Consider the following 20288-nt stretch of genomic DNA (forward strand, 5'->3'; position numbering starts at 1 on the left):
TTTAATTAAATAAAGTTTGTTGAAAACCCAACTTGTTTAGCTGGATTAACTGGGACTTTCACCAGGTTCTACCTTGAAACATGTCAAAAAAAAAAAAGAAAAAAAAAATGGACTTTCTGTATTTGGTTGAAAGCACACCGCATCCAGCCACATCACATCCCCAACAAACTGACATTTTTCAGCTGACTGCCTCAGCCCATTGAACTTAGGGATGCTCTGATATTCAAACCAGAAGGTCTGGTCCATCTTTTGGTTTGGATTCATCCTTTTTTAAATCAATCATAGTGCATCAAAAATAGGGGAATGTTGCAGATGCACTTTCTGCAAGATTACAAAGAAATGCATTGCAGCATGTTTATTTCAAAGTGAGTGCAATTTCTTATTACTCAGCCTGAGAAAAGGACAGTGCTCTAGCTCTCTGAAATACACTTGCTGAATTCTGATTGACACATGAATCGTTTTTTTTTTCCTTTTTGTCTCTTCCTGAATCTCCACCATGAATCCTCATGCTTGCTTCCCTCCCATAACATTCCCTTCACACTCCCATCCCATGACAATTCTTCACAGCTTTGTTCACCGCGGACGGCCTGAGCCTCTGGATCTTCACCTGGGCATGTTCCTCCCCACTCTTCTCACCCAGGCCACCCCAGAGCAGCAGGATCGCTTCTTCATGCCTGCCTGGAACCTGGAGATCATTGGCACTTATGCCCAGACTGAAATGGGCCATGGTACAGTACATTCAGTAAATGCTCTTTCTAAGAATGCCTTTGTGTGCAGAGGATTCCTGTGCCTGGGTAGAGCAGTGTGTGTGTGTCCCACAGTTTTACACAGCCTGCTGTGTTTCTAGGGAAAAGTGGACAGCCTCTACAAGGGTTAATAGAGCATTATGCCATGTGCTGCTTCCCTCTTCCTCTGAAGGGAGGGTTGGATGTCTGTAGCCCTATAACTGAGCACCTCGGTGCTCCTTGTGCCATTCAAAACAGGATCATTACTCCCCATCACTGGTGCTGTCAGTTTCGTGGCATCTGTTCATTTTACCGTTGCTATTCTTTCCAGTTGGAGTTCTACTTTGCTCTAATTAATGTTCAGTATAAAGACAAAAGGACAGAGCTTTAAGGTAGTGAAAGAGATGCCAAAAAATTAAGAGTTGCTTGTTCACTTCAGGATTAACCTTGGATCAGATGGATCAGGGTTAACTTGGCTCTAATGCTCGTGTTCTGTGGGGAGCTTTCTCCCCTTAGTTCACTTCCATGTGTTCTTTTTCACTGACCATGAAATGTGTTGGGCTTTTTGAGTTCTCTGTCTCATGTTGACTTTGTTTTTCCTTGTTATTCCTTTGTTTTCAAGCTTTGAAATGGATGTTGATAACTCCAGCAGTATTGTGATTGCAACACTTCTAATTTAAGTTTCAAAGGGAGGATATTCTGCCTTGGGAAACTTTAACTTTGGTCATCTCAGAGTTCCAGATGAGAATTATTTTCTAAAATGAGCGGGATTCACCTTTGTGTTGGAGGGAAATGTAGAGTCTGTGTGAAGCATAAAGTAACTGCAAGTCTGAGGAGAATCTCTTGGAACTAGTGAGGTTTGAAGATCCTTTGCCAGCAGAGAAAGTCTGGGTTGAGCTTCCTGTGGAAGTCTGCCATCAACTCCATGCTTTGGGAATGTGGTTGCTGCAAGGTGATCTCCTTTTTCCTGTTGGAGCTCTTGTCCTGCCCTGTCAGTCCAGACTCTCAGGAGTGTTCACAGCTTGTTTAGTTTAAGCAAGCAGGCCTGGTGATTTGGGGAGTTTTTAAAGCATTCAGGGGCAGTGCCACTGCTCTGAGACATGTGTGGGAAGTGAAGCATTGGGGGCAGAAGACAAAGACTGTTCCTGGAATTATCTCCATCTTTATGCAGTCTCATCATCTACCTGCATCAGTGCCTGGTGTACACGTGCCATTACTTGCTCTCTTGGAGCTATGGATGATCTCTTCTGGGAGATCAGCTCCATCAAGTGAGGAGAATGTAGGCTTGATGAGGGAATGAGCACTGTTTATTTCATCTTGTGGCTGAGAACTGGATGGTTTTATTTTGCAATTTAATTAGATTGCATTTTAGTGAAATTCAGGTGAGTGTGTTCCTGTGGAGCATTTTGAATGAGAAGGGGCTTCTGGTGTGTGATAGCAAAATGGTGTCAGATTGGAGGTGCTTGGAAAACTAGTCTTAGACAACTGGGGAAAAAAAAATCAATGTTTTTGAGAATTGGCGGTCCCAGAATGTCATCTGGCCCTCACTTGTTCTTCCTTAATTTGTTGATATTTAGCTTTTTATACATATAGCCTAAAAGCAAAATTAAAATTCAAACATTACTACTGGAGTTCCACTTTCCATTGCCCAGTTCTGTCCTTGTCTCTGTTTTGTGACTGACTTCCTGCCAAAACAATGTGTTTGCTTGTTTCCAGGGACTCATCTTCGGGGCCTGGAAACGACAGCCACTTATGACCCCTCTACACAGGAGTTCATCCTCAACAGCCCCACTGTCACCTCCATTAAGTGGTGGCCAGGGGGACGTAAGTGTGTCTAAATCTGGAAGATGTATGGAAAAACTCAGGGAGGTGATGCTATGTGTGTTACATCTGCAGAGTGATGACTGAAAGTTGATCTGAAGAGTTGGCTGAAAACCAGTCACTCTTGCATAACAAGCAGACTTATCAGAGCCTGCTAAACATTGTGTGCTCTGGACTGTTGCTCAGAACCATTCATACTGTGGATTTGGTGTCATTTTTCATTGCTTGTATCAAATTATTTATAGTTCCTTCAGCTTCACTGGCAGGTGTGCCAAGGACTCAGTGTTTTATAGTCAAGAAAATACTGTTGTTCAACTTCCATTGACTTGAGCAACATTTTGTCATAGATCTGTAGAATTGGGGTGACATCCAGTGGGGTCAGTCTGGGGTTCTGGTGCATGAAGTGGTGAGGTTATCTCCGAAGAAAGACTCTGTGTGTGAGTGTGTCTGACTGTGTTCCTGTGCTGAGCCCTGCTCCCGTTGCAGTTGGGAAGACGTCGAACCACGCCATCGTCCTGGCTCAGCTCTACACCCAGGGCCAGTGCAAAGGCCTGCACGCCTTCATTGTCCCCATCCGGCAGCTGGGCACACATGAACCTCTGCCAGGTACAAATTCACAGTCTGGGAGTACATTACATCTCTTTCTCTCTGACTTTATACAGCTGCTGTGTCTTCTTAAAGTCCATGGCTTATTTCATTAGCTGAATTCAGCTGGTAGATCACAGGGCTTAAATGAGTCTTTCTTACAACTGAACTACCACTAAATCATCTTTCCTACCAGGCCTTCAATGTGAAGTTTAGTTTGGGATTTGATTCTGCCCCACTAAAGTTTAGTTTGGGATTTGGTTCTGCCCCAGTGTCTCCCAGCTATGCATTCCTCAATCCTGCTTTCTGATAGGGGAAGAATAGATTTCATCACTCTTTAGCTGGAAGTGAGCTGGATTAACTTTAGAGACAGCTCCTGCAGTGAGTGGATAGTGGGGCTGCATGGAAATTATGAAGATTCCCATGTTTTGATAGCCAGTTGTTGTGGTTTAACTCATCAGGCAGCTAAACACACACAGCCATTCCCGCCACACAGAGGGATGGGGGAAAGAGTTGTGAAAAAGGTAAAACTTGTAGGCTGAGATAAAGACAATTTAATAGGACAGAAAAGGAAGGGAAATTAACAATAATAACAGTAACAACAACAATAATAATAGTAGTAGAATATGCAGAGCAGGTGATCACTGTGTGATTGCTCAGTACCAGCTGACTGATGCCAAGCCAGTCCCTGAGCAGGGAGCTGTCATCCCCCCCAGCTGGCTTCACCCAGTTTTATTGTTCAGCATGATTCCACATGGTGGGGAATATCCCTTTGTCCAGCTGGGGTCAGCTGTCCTGGCTGTGTCACCTGCCAGCTTCTTGTGTCCCCCCAGCCTCACACTGTTGGGGCAGTGTGGAAATTGCAAAGTCCTTGATCAGGTGCAAGTGCTACTCAGCAACAACTGAACCATCAGAGTGTTATCAACATTGTTCTTGTGCTAAATCCACAACACAGCACTGTACCAGCTACTGGGAAGATAATTTCACTCTATCCCAGCCAAAACCAGGACACCACTTTTCCATCAAAGAGATTAAGGTCCCTGTTAACTCTTAACTCATAACACTGTTAGGACTTTCTAGAAAACCAACCAGTCTCCTTATTGGAGAAGGCTTGAACCTCTTGTGTGCTGTTTAGCTCCTATTTCTTAATGCAAGTGTCTTTGTCTGTGGCAGGTATTACAGTGGGTGACATTGGCCCCAAATTTGGCTATGATGAAATGGATAATGGCTACCTGAAAATGGACAACTTCCGAATTCCTCGGGAAAACATGCTGATGAAATATGCCCAGGTAAAGCAGTGAGCTTCAGCATCTGCTGTTAGAAATGGGCACACTGAATGCTCCTGTGAGCTTGAGTACTACACCAAAAAGATTGTAGGTGGCTTGTAAGTGCTGCTTGATGAGTTTTGAGTGTGAACACGTAAAAGGGAGGAAACTTCACAAATCAACAGGCTGTATTTTTTTTTATCTTTTATTTTTTGGCAGGTTGAACCAGATGGCACCTATGTGAAACCAGTCAGTGACAAGCTGACCTATGGGACCATGGTGTTCATCCGTTCCCTCATCGTGGGTGACTCTGCTCGCTCGCTGTCCCGGGCCTGCACCATCGCCATCCGCTACAGCGCCGTCAGACACCAGTCCGAGCTGAAGCCAGGGTGAGTGCAGGGAGACCCAGAGCAGCCTAAACTGCTGAGGGAAAATTCTGAAGTTCTGGGAGGAATGGGGGCCGTGGCTGATATTTGCTTTGGCACTCAGTATGGTTTCAAAACACTGTTTGTCCTGGGGAGTGCCTAATCTTTCAGTCTTGGAAAGTCCTCCCCTGCCAGAGGCTTTTGCTGGATGGTCTTAGAGAGTCTGGCTTGATATGGATGGTGAACATACTTAGAGTAGGAATAAATGGGATTTCTGCAGCAGGCTGCTACCACTGACATGCTAACTCATCTGTGTTTTGCTCTAGGGAACCAGAACCACAGATCCTGGATTATCAGACCCAGCAATACAAACTCTTTCCTCTCCTGGCAACAGCATACGCCTTCCATTTTGTGGGAGCCTACATAAAGGACACCTATCATCGTATCAGTGGGGACATCAGCAAGGGGGACCTCAGTGAGCTGCCAGAGGTACTGTGTCCTCTGGAAACCAGAGTGTTGGTTGAATTTGTGGGGTTTCTTCACAGCTTGGAAAAAGAGATATTGAGCCTTTTTGGCTTTCACTCATGAAATGTTTTCTACTTCTGTAGTTTAAGAAGCCCCCCTGTCCAGAATATGCTGGTGACATTTATTTGCTGTATTCATTTAGCACTTTATAAAAAACATTGAGTAATGCACAGTGAGAAAGCTACTGGGAATATATTTTTATTCAAAAGGTGTGTCGTGGTTTCCAGGAATGATGGAGTACTGTTTGGGAGTTAAGACTGGTCTTGTGCTTGTGCTGTAACTTCTTAATTGTTCTTCCAGGTGCCTGGGGTAGAATAGGTGTGTTGATCAAAGTATCAGTACTATACTGAGGGATTAGGGCTGTAAAATGTTAATTTTCTGTTAAGGTTTGTGACAATGGGCAGCTGAAAATAGTCTTCTACATAAAATGTGTAAGGGCAGAAGGAATGGTATACTTAAAATAAGTCTTTCCATGTACAAGGCTTTTCATATAAATATTTGGCTCAGGAAAGAGCTCCTTCAAGAAAAACAAAAACCTGTGGAACAGCACAAGAATGGTGTTGACTCTTCACTTTTCTTTTTCTAGGAGTTGCAGTCCTTAGCATGTATGTGTGCAAGCTAAGACTGGAAAATAAACTTGGCTTTGCTGTTTCCCCTCAGCTGCACGCCCTGACAGCGGGGCTGAAGGCGTTCACCTCCTGGACTGCCAATGCTGGCATTGAGGAGTGTCGGATGGCGTGCGGCGGGCATGGCTACTCCCGCTGCAGTGGCATTCCTGACATCTACGTCACCTTCACCCCGTCCTGCACCTATGAGGGGGAGAACACTGTCATGATGCTGCAGACTGCCAGGTATGGGAGCTCTGCACAGGCATATTCCAGCCTCTCCTCATGGTCCTTGTGGCTGGAGTTGGTACCAAAAGGGTTAATTCGATTTCTACTCTGTGTGTGTAACTTTGGTCAGAGAAACACAATCTGCTATCCCAACAAGGACACTTGGGAGATAAGGGGGAGACATCTGGCTTAGGAATGCAGCTACAGCCAAAACAAGGACTCAATCTAGGAACGTGGAGAGGGCTTTGTAGTAATGAGTTAATTATAATATGCATGTAGTGACTGTATGTAAGCAGCACACTTGTAAAAAATCACATGCACACAAGGAGGAGTTACCCCCATGCAACCAGACACTGTAATAAATGATGCCCTTCTTAACACTAAATTGGTGTTGAGGAGTCTTTTATTTGACTGGTTAGCAGTGAATTTGGTGACAAAGTAATGAGCAGAAGTGTCTGTATTAGCACAAAACTGGTGTCATGTTTCTGTCCCCTGCCCCATTTTTTACAGATAGACTTTCTGGCCTGAGCCTCAGATGACTTTTGTCTATTCAAATAGCTCATGAGTTAGAGCTGCCATCTGCTGTCTCTATTTTCAGGTTCCTTATGAAAAGCTACACCCAGGTGACCTCTGGACAGCAGGTCAGTGGCATGGTGTCCTACCTGAACGACCTCCCCAGGCAGCGCATCCAGCCCCAGCACGTGGCTGCCAGGACTGTCGCTGTGAGGATCAACGACCCCACCAGCTTGGTGGAGGCCTACAAGTCACGTGCTGCCCGGTGAGCTCACACTGACTGGGCTGAGCCAAGAAAAACTGGGTGAGGTGGTGGTGATGACTGCCCTGTTTGTGCTGGGTTCTCGAGGCGTGGCTGACGAAGCTTTGATCCGTGTGTTGCTTTCAGGAAGTGACACACTTTACTGGGTAGGGGTCAGGGTTAAGGGCTTTGAGGCTGCAGGAGGCTGCTCATAGCCTGGTTACTCTGCTCCTCAATCCTTTGGGATGTATCTTTTTCTTATATATATGTAAAGTATATTCAAACTTACAAGTACCAAACTACTCAGAGATCTCTCTGGAGAGAAACAATCCTGATATTAAAGTTCATTGTGAGGAAAGTGGGAGAGTAGAACAGACATCTACTTGAGAGTAGGTATTGAAGCACCACATATGTGCTCTCAGAAGTCCTCTTACCCCTCTGTAGCTGTGTTGTAGCTGCAGCAGTGATTACTGGTTTTATAGAGGCACAACGTGTCACTCCAGTCACTGTCTTCACTCACAGCACATGAGAAGAATTCTGAGCTCATGTGCCATGACTGACATGTATGAATTCAGTGTATGTCATCCTGTTAATGTGGTGTTATTATTTAAACTGTTTTTCTTCCTCATGTGAAACAGGCTTGTAGAATCTGCAGCAAAGAATCTGCAAGCTGAGTTGACCCACAGAAAGAGCAAGGAGGATGCCTGGAACAGAACTTCTGTTGATCTTGTGCGGGCATCAGAGGTCAGTGATGTGCCTGCTAAAGAAACATGCTGTGACAGCTCCTCATCTTTCTGTGTCCTTGACTGACCCTCTTTGGTTCCTGCAGGCCCACTGTCACTATGTGGTGGTGAAGCTGTTCACAGCCAAGCTGGCCGAGGTCGGTGACGCCGCCGTGCGCGCGGTCCTGACCGAGCTGTGCCTCCTGTACGCCCTGTTCGGCATCAGCAGGAACGCGGGCGACTTCCTGCAGGTTGGTGCCTTCCTCCAGCACTCCAGCTCTCTGAAGCCAGCTTCACTGCTTGCCAATGGGCTTTAAATGCCAAGCTGTATGGATGATATAGGTGTAAGTTCTCGGCTGTTGGCTGCTAGAGGGTCATTAGCACTGCAGGTCTGCTGGAAGGCTCTTGTTGGGTTTCCCTTGTGATAAATGGAAACCCGGCATGTGCCAGGGTTTAGCTGAAATGGTTTCCAGTTGGTGACCAGCTGCTGTGTGTTAAAAAACAAGGACTTAATAAAGGAGCTGCAGTTAGATGTGCTCCACAGCTAATATCCCTGAAAGGGGGTCTTGTGCTCCAAATTCTAACCTATCCTTCAGTAATGGCTTTACACTGCCAGGCATTGCTTTTCTTCTCTTCATTCTGTCAGTTTGAGCAGCAGTTTTGTTTGCTCTTCAGACACACATGATATGTTTTGTCTTCCCATTTTCCTCTTTCCTGTTTACTAAAAATTCCCCTGAAGCCAGGCACAATTTAATACCCTTATATGCATATTCTCCAAGGAAACTTGCTGCTGCAGTTAACTTACAGGTACTCACGGAGTGAGTGAGTCTCCCATCCAGGATTAATAGCTGGGCAGTATGGAGGACATCTCCTTCTGCTTGTGCACTGTGACAAATTGCCAGTGTAATTACTTAGAAAACTGAACTGCTGCATTTTTGTGTGTGGGAAAGCTGACCTGTGTGAGACCTTGTGGAAGGAAAGGATTTGTGACTTGTGTAATCCTTGTTTCTCCTCTCAAGGCGGGTATCTTGACCAGTGCCCAAATAACCCAAGTGAACCAACATGTGAAGGAGCTCCTGGCTGTCATTCGTCCCAATGCAGTGGCACTGGTGGACTCCTTTGACTTCCATGATGTCCATCTGGGATCTGTGCTTGGCCGCTACGACGGCAACATCTACGAGAACATGTTTGAGTGGGCAAAGAAATCCCCACTGAACAAAACACAGGTAAAGAAAACTCTCTTCTTTTTCTCACATGACCAGAGAAATAACTCAGTTTAGGGTTGTTAATTCTGCTCCAGTGATCTCAGCAGGTAATTGAGGAAGGGGGGAGAAGAGTCACAAGTAGTAATGGACCAAAACTAACAACCTACTTTCAGTTTGCTCTCTGTAGTTTTCTCTCCCAGGTGTACCTTGCATTCATCCCTGTGGGATCTCTTGAGCTTCTCAGTTGAGGGAGGAAATGGTGTACTCCACAGAGAAACAACTGAAGTATCTCAGTGAATTCAAATTACCACTTGCTTTTGATTCTGCTTAGTGACAGTAGCTGTGGAAGCCTTGCCCATTTTCTGGCAAATCTTCCATTCTTCAGGCCGTAGCAGTGAGTGGAGGAGAAAATAAACTGCTCCCCTGTAGTACTTAGGTGTCAGGTGTTGTATATCTGGCCTAGGATTGGAGCTGCAGCTGAACTAAAATAAACTGAAGTGTCCCTGCTCCATCAGCCAGAATGGCAAATCCTGTCTACTGGTGCCTTTATTTGATGAGGGAAGACTGTATCTCCTGCAAGGTGCTGCCAGAGACTGCAGCTGGAGTTAAATCCCACCAGTTTGCTCAGTGTTCTGTACTTCTGAAGTCACTGGGGCTTAGGAGCTTCATTACAGCCCCTTAGGAAACCTGTACCAGTTTTCTTGTCTTTAAAATGCCAAACAATTGTATGGATATAAATCTTGCATTTCTGTCTTAAAAGAAAAGTGGTGGGCAGGCTGGTTTTTATATCCTCATGCTTTCTATCATGTAGACCTGAAATATAGAAGTTATCTGGCTGTTCTTAAATCTCCAAAGATTCAAATTTTCTTAGTATACAAACAGACTGCAAGATGTGAGGAAGTAAAACTGTTTCAAAGATCAAACCTGACCTTGTAACCTCTGTCTTGTTGTTTGCAGGTTCATGAATCTTTCCACAAACACCTGAAGCCAATGCAAGCCAAACTGTGAAGCCTGCAGGTTTTTTAAAATGCACTCTTGCCCTGCCCTGAAAAGTGGGTGTTTGCATCCTTCCTTCAGGCACCTAAATCAAACCTTTGAATCCTGTAGCTGTAGGACAGTGAATAATTGTAGCCTTTCTTTCCTCTTTTAGGTGAGGAGGTGTTTGGGGAGAGTTCGTAGGGATTGATGCCTGTTTTTAAAGTGCAATTATAATGGTAAAATTAACCTTTTAAAAATCTGGGAAAGCTTTATGGATTTATACAAGGATTGCTTTTATGAAGCTGTAACTAGAGAGAAGTTCCTGTCAACTGGAAAAGGTGGCAGGGCTTCTCTATGACGTAGTTGACAGCCCTCAGGCGGTAGCTTCTGGTGAGCAGTTATGTCCTCCCCTCAAAAAAAGCATCAGTGTCTTGATTTTTTAATTTTTTTTTTTTTTAAGATCGGCCCCACCTCTCTCCTCATTTGGCAATGTTTGTGCTGTGTGAAGCCTCCTGCAGAGCTCTGTGCATGTGAGTCTGCATGTGGCACTGTTTTCCTGATGGGTCTGGGAAGTAAATACCCATCCTTCTCTGGAGCTCTGCTTCAGGCCTCTTTCCAGAAGAAATCCTCGTGTTTCCTTTGTTTTCCTTCTTTCACTGCCCTGCACAAACTCCTTTTTCCTTTGTGCCAGCTCTTGGTTAATAGGAGGTCAAAGGAGAACATAGTGATGCTGCTGTGATGATAAAACCAACTCATAGTAATCAGCTCGGTGCTGATGACAGATGTTTTGCCCTCTTTTGACTCTTAGCATTTTCTAGCACTATCTCAAAGCACTTTACAAACGTTACTTATGTTGATTTGGTAGGGAAAAAAGCACATGTAGTGGTAAAAACTGCAAATTTGACCTGGAATGATGAAGCCAGTATTGGAGGGCAGAAATCAGTTGACCAACATCCTCAGGTCTTCTGATTTTTCTGGGATGTTGTCCTGGTTTTTAAAGGCATTTGTCAAGAAAATGACAATCCCAAGTGAAGTGTCCAGATTTTTATTATATTTCCTACCCATGCATTTCCAAGGAGCTTTCTCTGATTTGCATAATTTTGTTTTGATATCGACTTGGGCCTTGCATCGTGCTGTCTGATTGAACAGGAAGAATTCAGCTTGGAGGAGAACATCCTGCTGCCCAGGGAAATCAGTGCAACAACTACAGCCAAGCAAAATCATTGCTGCTTTTCCACACCAGTAACTCTGTCCAGTAATCATAAAACCTTTTCACACTAGAGAAGGGCAACTCTGAGCTTAAAATGGTAAAAAGCTTCAGCATGAACCCAAATCCTGCAGTTCTGAGGCAACACCTGAGAAGCTGCTTCTCTGCAGCTTTGGGCTCTGTTAGTCTCTAATTTTGAATCATTTTTCTGGCACTAACAATGATCAGACACAAGGTTTGGCTCCACGTGCAGTAAGCTGAACTGAAAAAAATGTTTAATTTTAAATAAACTAATCAAACTTGTCTTTCGGCTGCCGAGTGTTTCAGGTCCCATGGAAGTTCAGGATGCCAGAGGAGGCTGAGGGCTCTGCCTTCCCTGTGTCCAGTGGAACAGGCTGCTGGCCTGGGGAGGGGGGGATGGAGGTCAAAAGGTTTAAAATATGCTAATGAGAACAGCACTAGCTGTGTACAGATCTAATAAATTACAAAAATGTGTTTTCAGACAAAATGTCTTTCTTTTCACACACTGCCTTCAGTGGATCTCATGTAAATTAATGGGAATGAAGTATTCAGAAGACCTCAAATTAGTTGGATTTTGGTGTTTTATATAGTGTGACCTCCCTGGCTTTGCTCTGCAGTGTTGTGGGGCAGCCAGGCCCATGCCATGGGGATGCCTGTCCCATCCCAGGGGATCCAGCCCCTCCTGCTGCCCCAGCCCCCAGGGAAGCACTGCTGGCACAGGGCAGAGTTGGCTGTGGCGTTTGCTCGGTGTCACTGCAGCTCCAACAGCAGCAAAGATTGATCAGTGCCCACAGCAAGGTCTGAACATGGGGCTGGGCAGCAGCAGCCTCGCCTCAATTCACAGAAGTTGTTTTCCATTCATTTTTGGAGAAATGGAAAGAGAGAGAAGAAGAGTTCTTTTCCATTTCATATTTTGATGTATTGGGAAACGCTTCCTTGCTGTTGGTGAGGATTTTGTGAACGTCTTACCTTGCTGTGGTTGGTGACAATGCCTGAATGCCACAACCCAGTGTGGTTTGCTGTGTCTCGGGGACAGCAAACAGTGTTTAAACTCTGCCCTGCAGCCTCATCCATCCTTGGGCAACACGATGGTGCCATTGCCACAAGTGCTGAGCCTCTTGAGGAGGCAGGAGCAATTTCAGTGCCGAGCTGTTTAAAATGGAACCAGACTCCTGGTACTAAAGTGATTTCAGCATTTATTATAATAAAAGAAAGGCCCAAAGCAGGGTCCGGGCCGGGCAGGAGCGCTCCCGCCGAGGATGGAGCAGCGCCGGCGCTGGGGCTGCTCAGCAGCGATGGCCCCGAGGTTCCAGGGGAACGACACAGCTTCCCTGGGCCAGATCCCCCTTTTTATCCTGTTTTTGTCCCTCTGGATTGGTTTCTGTTTGGATTCTTCATTTGCATGAAGGTTTAAGGCCTTGATTGGCCCATCACAGTTCTGTCCAGGCTGGCTCGTTTCGCTGGGGGTGCTGCACTTTGCTGAGGTGTGTTATGGTACCTTGAGAACCTGATTTCTTATAACTACTCTTTTAACCCCTTTTACAATATAACGACTGTTAGGAAAATTAATCCACTAACACCAGAGGTTTATGTCGAAAAAGGAGACAGAGGAGTCCTTTTTTGACTTTATTTGAATAATGGAAGAGGCCATGGGGATTTCCCTGGGATCTCAAATTTTTGGAGGACACATCCTCGTTTTTATCCCGATTTCCCACATTTCCCTCTCTCTTTCCCCATTGGCTGAGATACTTGGGAGGTTCAGAGTTCCTGGAACGCCTGATACCAGCTATTCCCCTCTAATCAACAACATTCCCTTTTAATTTTTAGTTCTTACTGAATTTAGGGGTTTTTCTTCCCCATTGTTTCTTTCATCTTTCAATGTCTAATTTAATTTATCAGCAAACCTACAGTTTATTTGTAAAGGCAAATATCTTTTTCCATTCATCAATCAGTGGAATCCTTCCCACTGTTTATTTCCCAGTGCTGGTTTTATCTACCAGCAGACCCACAGCCGGTTTGTAAAGACAAATCCGCTATTCCTCTCACAAAGAAATCAACAGTACATGCTTAACAATTATCAACTATTTTACAACAGTTTCTAAGCTATTTTTTAACAAAGCCATGAGCCTGTAAGCGACTGTTCCCGCAGAACGAGGGGGCGGCCCTGTGGGATGGCTGACGGCAGCCATGGACTCCTGAAACCGCCACCTTTTGGGGACAGCTTCACAAGGAGCCCGTGTTCCCACGGGGTGGCAGCGTGGGAGGGGAAAGCCCCTGCACGAGGGCTGCGGGTTATAAAACTCCAAAGGCAGAGGGTTCCCGGGGATTTGCGGGAAGCAGGAACTTCAGTACAAACAAGGCAGGAACACGGCTGGCTTTGTCCTGCACTCAGCCTTGGTGTGAACAGCCCGCGGCACGAAGGAGGTTTGGGACACTTCCCTCAGTGCGGTAAGGGCAGTGATGGCGAGCCCGGGGCGAGAGAAGAGCGGCGGCCGTGGGGACGCTTCTAATCAGGCAGTACCAGGGGCAGCCCCACCCGAGTCAGGAGCCACGAGGCACGGCCCCGTGGCGGGGGGGCCTTCCGAGCAGGGCCAGCCTGCCCGGCGCAGCGCCCGTCACGATGGCAACAGGGTCCTTTCCTAAAGGCGGTGCACAACATGGCGGCGCCCTTGCTGAACGCGGCCCTTCGCGGGGCCTGCGGCGGGCGGAGCTTTGGAACGGCCGGTGAGAGACGGGAGACCTAGGGGAGCCCCGAAACCCACTGGGCAAGGGGGACTAAGGGGAGGGTGCTTTCGGATGGCTGTGTCCCGAACGCCGGGCCTTGTCACTAGTGGTGTCCCCCAGGTTTCAGTACTGGGCCCAGTGTTGTTTGAGGGTGCCCACCATCGCCCAGAGTGCTGTGAGCCCTTCAGAGGAGCCTGGGCAGGCTGGGGAGAAGGGCAGAGAGGAACTGCCCGAAGTTCAACCCAGGCAAGTGCAGGGTCCTTCACCTGTGGAGGAACAGCCCCAGGCACCAGCACAGGCCGGGACTGAGCAGCTGGAAAAGCAGCTCTGTGGGGAAGGAGCTGGGGCTCCTGGTGGCCAAGAAGCTGTCCATGAGCAGCACTGTGCCTGAGGGCACGAGGAGGGCACTGGTGTCCTGGGGTGCATTAGGAGAGCATTTTCAGCAGGTCAGGGGGTGATGCTGCCTCTCTGCTCAGCCCTGGCCAGGCCTCCCCTGGAGCAGTGTCCAGTTCTGAGCTCCTCGGAATGGGAGACACAGAGCTCCTGGAGCAGGTCCTGTTCAGGAGCACAAAGATGGTCTGGGGACTGGGGCATCTCTGTCCTGGGGAAAGGCTGAGGGTGCTGGGGCTGAGAGGGGCCCTTGTCCCTATATGTCCCTGTCTGCAGGGAGGACAGAGCAGGGCCCAGGCTCCACTCCAGGGGCCCAGCAACGGCACCAGAGGCCACAGACACCAAGTGATGCCTAGGAAATTCCACCTGGACATGAGGCAGAACTTCTTCCCTGTGCAGTGCCCAAACCCTGAACAGATTGTCCAGAGAGAACGTGGAGTCTCCCTCACTGGAGATATTCCAGAGCCATCTGGAAACAGTCCTGTGCTCTGGGATGAGCCTGCTGGAGCAGGGAGGTGGGATCAGATGACTCTGGTTCCTTCCAGCCTCACCCGTCCTGTGACTCCATGAACGTGGCTGTGGGAGGTGGGGATGGCTCTGGCCCTGTCTGTGTTCTGCCCATCCCAGGCTCATTTCCCTCCTTCTGACCCCCTGGGATGTGTGTTGCCCCCCAGCCGTGCTCTGGAAGAGGGCAGCCCCGCTGGGGCCCATGCCCAACGAGGATGTGGACGTGGGGAACCTGGAGGCGCTGCAGCGGTACCGGAGCTTCGCGCGCTACCTGCGGCAGGCGGAGCGGGCGGGCCGGGAGCCGCACTGGTGGAACACCTACCGCAAACACACCGACCCCCCCGCAGGTACCACGGCCACAAACCACCCTGGGGGCTCTGGCACAGCCTCTGTCCCCTGGGCACAGTGCAGGTGTCTCCAGGGAAAAGGGGTTTTCCAGAGGGAGGGAGGCTTGTAGAAGCATTGGGGGGTGGGACAGTTGGGATGGATGGAGACGAGATCTCTGAAGCCAGGTCTGGACCTTGTGGTTTATTGCAAAAGGCCTGGGTGCAGGGCCCTGCTTGGAGCTGCCAGCCACAGCTCAGAGCAGGCCCGAGAGAAGTAAAGACAGTGTTAAAGAGGATGAGAGTCAGAGAGAGGATGAGAGGGGAAGAGAGTAAGAGAGCGAGGTTCCCATTACAATACAATAAATCTTCTTCTGAGTTGAATATTCTAATTCTCACTAACCAATCTAGTACAAGATATAAATCCTTCAGCATTTACATACAGCCTATAAGAATCATTACATTACCATACTGTGTTACATTTTAAACCCTAAAAACTCCTCTTTGGGCCCCTTCTGCCAAGCTAGCAGGGTCTGCTCTGACCCTTGGACCTGTCTGCAAGCAGAGGGTATTGTCTGATCAAAAGGGGATTACCTTCAGCTAGCCATACCATTGTTTTCCAGTTGTTTAGTAACTAAGGCATCTCAAAGCTGCTTTCATTTCAATCTTGCTTATAGTTTCTATATCCTCAAAATCTTTTGCCAGGCAATCATATTTATAAGGCTTTCCTGTTTTATCTTCCCCAAGAGAGGCTGGCCAGGACCTGCCAAATGAATGGAGTGTCACCATGATATTTTCAGAGAAATCCTCTTTGCCCAGGATTTTCTCCTGGGAAGCTGAGAAGCCTCAGAAAAGAATGAAAACAATAATTATCTCATTACTTGTGAATGTGGCCTGGAGATCGTTTACCAACAGGTGCATCTTTGATTGGTTCCATGTGAATTGTTTTTATTTAATGACCAATCACCATCAGCTGTGTCAGACTCTGAGGAGTCAGTCATGAGCTTTCATGATCATTCTTGTTTAGCCTTCTGATGCATCCTTTCTCTTTCTTTAGTATAGTTTAAATGTATAATGTAATATATAATATAACATAATATAACAATCAGCCTTCTGAGAACATGGAGTCAAATTCTCATCTCTCACCTCATCCTGGGGACCTCACAACACCACAACAGAGCAAAGAAGGGATTCCTTGCAGCCCCAGTGGTGCCACAGAGAGCAGACAAGGAGCCAGAGCTTCAGGCCTGCAGTAGATAACACAGCTGGGAATGGGAGGGCCGTGAGCTGGGGAAGGAGATGCAGAGGGGACAGAATAAAGTCCTGATTGTCCTTTCAGGTCTTTTCTAGTGGGAGGTTATGGAAAATCAGGTGACCCCAACATCTGGGAATGATTGGCATTTGACTCCAAGGCTTTGCGATGCTGAACACTCACTTTATTAAAACTATACTATATTTATATTATATGATACTATACTACATCATACTTACTTCTAACTATTGAAAAATACTACTCAAAAACTTGTGACTGATAGGCTAATTAACATAAACAATTCCACCAGAATCCAATCAAGTAATCACCTTGGGTAAACAATCTCCAGAACATATTCCACATGAGCACAAACACAGGAGCAGCAAATGAGATAAGAATCGTTTTGATCATTCTTTTCTCTGCTTTTCTCACAGCTTTTCTCTGCTCAGAGGGCATGTGAATACCACAGGAGGTGTCCTTGTCCGTGGCAGGGTTGGAAGTGGATGGTCTTCAACCCAAACCCCTCCTAACCCAAACCCTTCTGTGATCCTGATCTCTGGAAGTCTCTGTCTCACACTCTCAGGCATTTCACAGGGATTTGTGTTTGGGTGCTCACATGTTTCACCTGCTCTCTTTTCACCCCTCCCTGAAGAGCCCCAGACAGACATTGGCCTGCCACGTGAGAGGCTGTCATGGGCAAAGGAGCTCAAGGAAAGAAAGAGGATCCTGAGGGAGAACCGCCAGAATGCTGAGATGGAACGAGCAGCACGGCTTCGGACTGGTCAGTGCCCCAGCACCTCCCTTCCTGCTCCAGCTGCTCTGGCTGTCCAGCTGCTGCCTCTGCATCCTCCCTCTCTCCTTGCAGTGCTCATTCCTCTCGACGAGGTCAGGGCTGAGTGGGAGAGGACCAGTGGCCCGTTCCACAAGCAGCGCGTGGCCAAGCACTGTGGGGTGTTCCGGGACCTGTTCAAGGGGGCCACCTTCACCCCCTGGGTGGCCCTGAGGGTGCAATACAGCCAGGAGGATGAGCACCTTGTGCCAGTCTACTATGGGAATATGGTGACTCCATCAGAGGTGTGTGAGGGGAGCTGGGAACAACTTGGAGCCCCTGGGAAGCCTCTTTCTGCCAGGTGCTTCCTGTGGCCATGGTTCATTCCAGGGGATGCCTTTTACAAGGGTGTTTCCTCTGTGCTGAGAGAAAATACTTCATGGATGTGATACGGACAGAGATTGTAGGTTGTCTGGCAGGACCCTGATGGTTACTTATGCCCTGGTGGATTCCTCAATGGTCTGGCAGTGTTCAGTCTGTGTTGTGTCCAAGCCTTGCCCAGACACAGTTCATGGGAGCTGTTGTGTGAGTGATTTACATTCTCTTTGTATTGCTCTTTTAGGCTTCCAGTCCCCCTGCAGTGTCATATGAGGCAGACAAAGGCTCCCTTTGGACCTTGTTGCTCACAAATCCAGGTAAGCAGCAAGTAATTTAAAGGAATATGTTTAAACTGGGTTGTTTCACTCAGCTTTTGGTTAACTCCTGATTTTTTTGTCTGCACAGAGATGATGAACACTGGAAGGGTTCAAGCTTAGGTTTGAGTAATGTGATCTAGTAGAAGGTGTCCCTGCCCATGGCAGGGGGTGGGATGAGCTTTAGGGTCCCTTCCAGCCCAAACTGTGCTGTGATTCCATGATGTTATATCTGTTAGACTGGGGCATATAACATATGGAGGAAAGACTGTAGAAGATTGTAGCCTCCCCAAATCTGTAGCAGTTGAGAGAAGGGACAGTGACACAACAGGACCTGTGTCTCACTATAGAGGAAACAATTTCCTGACTCCCATCTTTGTTACTTCCAAACTCCCCTTCCTTGGCAGTCTGCCTGGAAGGCAGCTTTGCTGACAGTATTCACCCTGAGAGACCAAGGCATGGTGAAGGATGCAGCCGCCCAAGAAGATTTCAAGAATCTTGGCATTAGATCTGCAGAGTTCTTTGCTCCTCATTTTAAACTCAGTCCTATAGGAATCAGTTCCTTTTCTGCTAGGGGAGGAATACTGGGGGGTCTTGAGCTGCTCCCTCTGGTTAAAGCAGGTCTGGGCATTCTCACTTTGGGGTGGATGCTGGCACTAGGGTGTCCCTAAGTCCCTTTTCCCTGTTGTGTGTTGGCAGATGGACATTTGAGGGAGGCAGACTCGGAGTACCTCCACTGGCTGGTGTGAGTACATTAGAGCAATGCTCTGTGCTTGTGGGCTGGGCAGAAACTCCTCCAACAGCTCAGAATCCATGGTTTTTCTTGGTGCTCCTGCCATCAGCTCCTTTAGCCCTGTGTTCTGGGTCCTGCTAAGGGTTCAGGAGTTCCAATCACTGGGCGGGATTTTTCCTGTGGTGAAAGCAATCTCTACTATCTGTTCCCTTATCATATGGGGCAGAAATCACATCACAGCATGGCATAGGGATTTGCAGTCCTGGAGGAATCTGCTGGAGGGAAATGAGTGTAAATGTGTTTGTGTTCAGGACCAACATCCCAGGCAGTGACATCCAGGCTGGTAAGGAGATGTGCCACTACCTGCCCCCCTTCCCTGCCATGGGGACGGGCTACCACCGCTTCATCTTCCTGCTCTTCAAGCAACACGGTCCCATCGACTTCAGCCAGGATGCTCGGCCCGCGCCATGGTAATTCCTCTGCTCACCTGCTGGCCTTGGCTTCTGCTGCTGCTTGTGGGGTTTGTGTACCTGTCACTGCACTAGAGGGGCAGCTCCTGTCACTCTGCAGAGTTCTCCAGGGCTGCTTTGGGTTTGTGTGTCCTCTGCAGCCACAATCCCAGGACTGCAGAGTCCTGTTGTTACAGAACAGGCTATTAGAGAGTGGTTTGTCCTGCCCAGAAATGTGCACAGAGCTGGAGACACTGGGAGATTTCTTCTTAGTGGCTTCCTTTTCAACCTCTTTCATGTCCCCTCAGGTGATATTGAGCAGGGTGCTGCTGCAAGGAGAGGTTCACCTGGTGCTTGTGTCTTGTTTCCAGCTACAGCCTGAAGATGAGAACCTTTAGCACATTTGACTTCTACAGCAAGCATAAGGATGCCATGACTCCGGCAGGGCTGGCATTTTTCCAGTGTCAGTGGGACAACTCTGTCACTTCCACCTTCCATAAGCTGCTCAGTAAGGAATGGGGATGCTGGAGGGGGTCTGTGGGTGGGACATGGCCCTGTGGCTGCAGGCTCTCAGTTGGTCTTGGCACTTGTCCAGGATCAGCACAGACTAAGCCCTTGCTGAGCCATCCTCCTCCAAACTAACAGCAGCCTGAAGGAACAACCCCTAACTCTTGGCTGAGGATTTTAAAATAACTCCAAGGGCATGTTTGAGCAGCCCTGGTCCTGTGTGGTGAAGGGGGGTGTGGGGTTCAGATGTGAGCCCCCCTGCTGACCTGTCACTCTCTGCAGACATGAGGGAGCCGGTGTTCGAGTTCGTGCGGCCGCCCCCCTACCACCCTCCGCAGGTGAAGTTCCCTCGGCACCAGCCCCTGAGGTACCTGGACAGGTACCGAGACACACAGGAGCCCACCTACGGCATCTACTAGAGCTGTCCCCCTCTGTGTCTGTGGAATGCAGGCTCTTGGATTTCCTGTGCTCCCCTCAGTGCCTCAGGAGGGAAATGACAAAGTTTCAGCCCCTCAGCTCCAAGTTCCCCTGTGCTGGGAGCTGGCATTGGGTGCTCACAGGGCTGGCAGCTGCTTAACGAGAACATTTCAAAATGAATCCATGGCCAGGCTAAACCTTGCTCCTGATTCTGCAGCAGAGCTGAGCAGTGACTGGCCGGCTGCATCTCCCCAGATTTGCTCTGCCTTGCTTACCTGCAAGAATCAGACTTTTCCTTTTGTCTGTTTATGGAGCAAACAGAGCCAGGCCAGCCTGGATTTCCTCCTCTCACAGTGCTTCGGTTCAGGACTGTCACATTTTATTTGTGCAGTCCTCCTGGAGAGATGGGTCTGATTAAACACTCTCTGAGCAGTGCTGGCAAAGCTGTCTTTATTGGGAAGAGCCTGTTACTCTGGCCAGTTGGCTCAGAGCTGGGAAGCTCAGCAGGGTGCAGAGGAG

At 48.0% G+C, this 20288-nt stretch overlaps 2 protein-coding genes across 5 annotated transcripts in view; both read left to right on the plus strand.

The window, feature by feature from the left end:
• LOC132336653 (peroxisomal acyl-coenzyme A oxidase 1-like) overlaps nucleotides 1-11288 on the plus strand; it is a 66344-nt gene extending 55056 nt beyond the window's left edge. For 2 of the 3 annotated variants that reach the window (XM_059864377.1, XM_059864378.1), the window contains 12 exons: nucleotides 568-728; nucleotides 2442-2549; nucleotides 3033-3152; nucleotides 4305-4420; nucleotides 4616-4785; nucleotides 5088-5250; nucleotides 5947-6137; nucleotides 6718-6897; nucleotides 7512-7617; nucleotides 7703-7846; nucleotides 8615-8821; nucleotides 9758-11288. In XM_059864377.1, coding sequence (XP_059720360.1) covers nucleotides 568-728; nucleotides 2442-2549; nucleotides 3033-3152; nucleotides 4305-4420; nucleotides 4616-4785; nucleotides 5088-5250; nucleotides 5947-6137; nucleotides 6718-6897; nucleotides 7512-7617; nucleotides 7703-7846; nucleotides 8615-8821; nucleotides 9758-9808 — 1717 coding nt within the window. In that variant the 3' untranslated portion in view covers nucleotides 9809-11288. The remainder of the gene's footprint in view (nucleotides 1-567; nucleotides 729-2441; nucleotides 2550-3032; nucleotides 3153-4304; nucleotides 4421-4615; nucleotides 4786-5087; nucleotides 5251-5946; nucleotides 6138-6717; nucleotides 6898-7511; nucleotides 7618-7702; nucleotides 7847-8614; nucleotides 8822-9757) is intronic. The other variant, XM_059864379.1, reaches the window with a different exon arrangement.
• A 1887-nt stretch (nucleotides 11289-13175) lies between these two features.
• Nucleotides 13176-20201, plus strand: MRPL38 (mitochondrial ribosomal protein L38). Of its 2 annotated transcripts, none has more exons than XM_059864672.1 (9): nucleotides 13176-13454; nucleotides 14795-14974; nucleotides 16855-16983; nucleotides 17068-17276; nucleotides 17594-17666; nucleotides 18363-18408; nucleotides 18708-18866; nucleotides 19217-19353; nucleotides 19635-20201. In XM_059864672.1, exons 1-9 carry the CDS (start codon nucleotides 13178-13180, stop codon nucleotides 19769-19771), a joined length of 1347 nt encoding a protein of 448 aa, XP_059720655.1. In that variant the 5' UTR covers nucleotides 13176-13177; the 3' UTR covers nucleotides 19772-20201. The 2 variants fall into 2 exon arrangements, with proteins under 2 accessions (XP_059720655.1, XP_059720656.1); XM_059864673.1 differs by lacking the exon at nucleotides 13176-13454 and adding an exon at nucleotides 13573-13730.
• The last annotated feature ends 87 nt before the right edge of the window (nucleotides 20202-20288 follow it).

Source organism: Haemorhous mexicanus, chromosome 20, assembly GCF_027477595.1.
Source record: "Haemorhous mexicanus isolate bHaeMex1 chromosome 20, bHaeMex1.pri, whole genome shotgun sequence".
Lineage (NCBI taxonomy): Eukaryota > Metazoa > Chordata > Aves > Passeriformes > Fringillidae > Haemorhous > Haemorhous mexicanus.

Coding starts and splice junctions, on each gene's coding strand:
- MRPL38 (XM_059864672.1), top strand. CDS start 13,178: ATGGCTGACGGCAGCCATGGACTCCTGAAACCGCCACCTTTTGGGGAC. Junction 16,984..17,067: donor AGCAGCACGGCTTCGGACTG/GTCAGTGCCCCA, acceptor CTCTCCTTGCAG/TGCTCATTCCTCTCGACGAG. Junction 18,867..19,216: donor GATGCTCGGCCCGCGCCATG/GTAATTCCTCTG, acceptor TCTTGTTTCCAG/CTACAGCCTGAAGATGAGAA.